The following is a 2,488-nucleotide window of genomic DNA, read 5'->3' as shown; positions in this document are numbered from 1 at the left end:
GGCATTCGGTCCATGTTCAGTTTGTTTATAAATATTGTGACCCAGTGAAACTTAATTCAACTCATTTTCACTAATACAAACTTTAATTCATGTTTATTAATGTGGCATATTCTTCCTTGTGTATCATCAAAACTATAACAATTAAGGCTATATTAGAATATACAATCTTTTAATTTAAAGCCGACTTTAGGGGGCAAAAATATTCTCAGAGTTTTATCTCTCTTAAACTGCTCCAAATTTTGGAGCCCATCCAAATGCCACAGTGTATCTCCTCGGTGTAGTGGGTGTGCCATGCCTTCTGTCATGTATAAAAGTCCACATCTCACACCACTGAACCAAAGCCACCAACTCTCCATACAAGATGAGTCTCTCTGACAAGGATAAGTCTACAGTCAAGGCCTTCTGGGGCAAGGTCTCTGGCAAGGCTGATGACATGGGTGCTGATGCCCTGATCAGGTAAATTCTATTTGAACATAAATTATTACTGCATCATAAAACAAGTTGGACTAATCTATGTGCTTTTTTTCTACTAGGCTGTTCTCGGCGTACCCTCAGACCAAGACCTACTTCTCTCACTGGAAGGATCTTAGCCCAAAGTCCCCTCAAGTGAGGAAGCACGGAAAGACTGTGATGGGAGGAGTTGCTGACGCTATCAGCAAAATTGATGACCTGACAAACGGACTTGTGACCCTGAGTGAGCTGCATGCCTTCACCCTGCGTGTGGACCCCAGCAACTTCAGGGTACTATAACTGACTGGTGGTCTCACATACTGCTACTGCTATTGTGTCCAATTTCATTTAAAGTTCAAAAATGTAATATATATATATATATATATATATATATATATATATATATATATATATATATATATATATATATATATATATATATATATATATATATATAATATCCTCGTCATCTTTTTACCTGGTATATATTTTTACCATATTTTATGGTAAAATATATATAGTAATAATAATCTGGACTTTGCACCTTTTTATTGCAGCTTCTGGCCCACTGCCTCATGGTTGTCTTTGCCATCAACTTCCCAACTGACTTCAGCCCTGAGGTCCATGCATGTGTTGACAAGTTCCTGCAGGCTTTGGCCCGTGCACTGTCTGAGAAGTACCGGTAAACTGGAGAAGACAGCAGCAGATCTGAATACCCTGTCAGTCTGTATACCATAAAAATAAATGAGCAAATGCATCAAGTTGTTGTTTGTATTTATTAATTATTTATTGAACTATAGATATTGTGGGCTTCTACCCTGTGTTTTTAAAGTTTCATTCATATGTTAATACGCCCTGTAATTTGCCCTGTTACATGCTGTGTATGTTTTTGGACTTTGGAGTGTCAATGGTGAATGTATATGGGACAGATAAGGGGTGTATCTCCAACCTTTAGCATATGCCAATCTGTTATGGGACACGTGTTGGGACAAAGTGCTGTGTAAGTTTCCATGAAGATGTTAACTCAACAGTTATGCTGGTATAAAAGGCATCCAGTTTTTCTGTGCATCAGTGGGGGAACGCCGACTGCGTTGTCGAGGGACGACCGACGCACAGAGAGACGCCGCGTAGGCAAAATCATGCTGAATCAACTTGAATCATGAGACCTGAATCTGCCTGAATTAATAAAGAGACATGTCTGAGACCTTTTCTAACTCTTCAAGTCTCTTTCTTAAGATCCTCTGTTTAGGCTGCCTCCAGGAGAAGCTGACAATATCTTTTACATAATCTATATATACATTGTAAGAAAAATCATATTGTTCAAATGAATTACCAACAATGTATGTACAAAGCCATAAATAGTCTATAACCTAATGAAAAGAAAATGTTAATTATTGAGTGTTTATAGTTGAAGCTAAGCATACTCCCTCCTTGTTACAAAGTAACCATGGAGTAGATTTTGCTGTGAGCAATTAAAATTAGGAGTCGTAATTAATATTACTTTTTTTTTTTAAATATATCTCTAACTCTTATTCCTTACTTTGTTCAAAACTACCTTTATCTCAATCATTAGATACATTTTCTTTAAATCCAGTGATTAAACACTCATTTAAAATCTGGGCATGACTTCCGGTGGCGCCATGTTACAGGCAACATCGTAAATTACACGCTCCGTCCAATTTAATATAAATTCCTAACTTGCCCATTATATAACTCGGCGATTTCTATTCAGATCAACATGGCAGCATCTCTGAGAGGCAAGGGAGCAACCAAACAAGATCAAGCTAAAGATAAAAGCGAATATTTGAAACAACTAACTCTGCAAGCCTCAATTGCGGCTGTAGATGCTATTACTAACGTTAGCATGCGTGACTCAGAATCAAGAATATTAGCAGAGCTTGAGAAACTCAGGAAGGACTATAGAGATGGCCACATGAAAACCCAACAAATCTTGACGAGACTGGAGGAGTCTTTCAAGACTCTAAGAGAAGATATGACGAGTCTGGAAAAGAGAACGACAGCGGCTGAGGACCGTATC

The 2,488-nt window shown here is 38.0% G+C and overlaps 1 protein-coding gene across 1 annotated transcript; it reads left to right on the top strand.

Moving 5' to 3' along the window:
* The first annotated feature begins 295 nt into the window (after positions 1-295).
* Positions 296-1,207, top strand: LOC110166402 (hemoglobin subunit alpha-1-like). Its single transcript, XM_020931642.2, has 3 exons — positions 296-456; positions 534-741; positions 1,008-1,207. Exons 1-3 carry the CDS (start codon positions 362-364, stop codon positions 1,134-1,136), a joined length of 432 nt encoding a protein of 143 aa, XP_020787301.1. The 5' UTR covers positions 296-361; the 3' UTR covers positions 1,137-1,207.
* Positions 1,208-2,488: the final 1,281 nt, after the last annotated feature.

Source organism: Boleophthalmus pectinirostris, unplaced genomic scaffold (assembly GCF_026225935.1).
Source record: "Boleophthalmus pectinirostris isolate CB_2022bp ecotype Guang Dong unplaced genomic scaffold, ASM2622593v1 HiC_scaffold_17, whole genome shotgun sequence".
In the NCBI taxonomy this organism is placed as follows: domain Eukaryota; kingdom Metazoa; phylum Chordata; class Actinopteri; order Gobiiformes; family Gobiidae; genus Boleophthalmus; species Boleophthalmus pectinirostris.
This window is presented reverse-complemented; position numbering and strand designations above follow the sequence as displayed.

Excerpts from the sequence above, each read along its gene's own strand:
- LOC110166402 (XM_020931642.2), top strand. The coding sequence starts at position 362 with ATGAGTCTCTCTGACAAGGATAAGTCTACAGTCAAGGCCTTCTGGGGC. Across the intron at positions 457-533 it reads GGTGCTGATGCCCTGATCAG|GCTGTTCTCGGCGTACCCTC; the intron begins GTAAATTCTATT and ends TTTTTCTACTAG. Across the intron at positions 742-1,007 it reads TGGACCCCAGCAACTTCAGG|CTTCTGGCCCACTGCCTCAT; the intron begins GTACTATAACTG and ends TTTTTATTGCAG.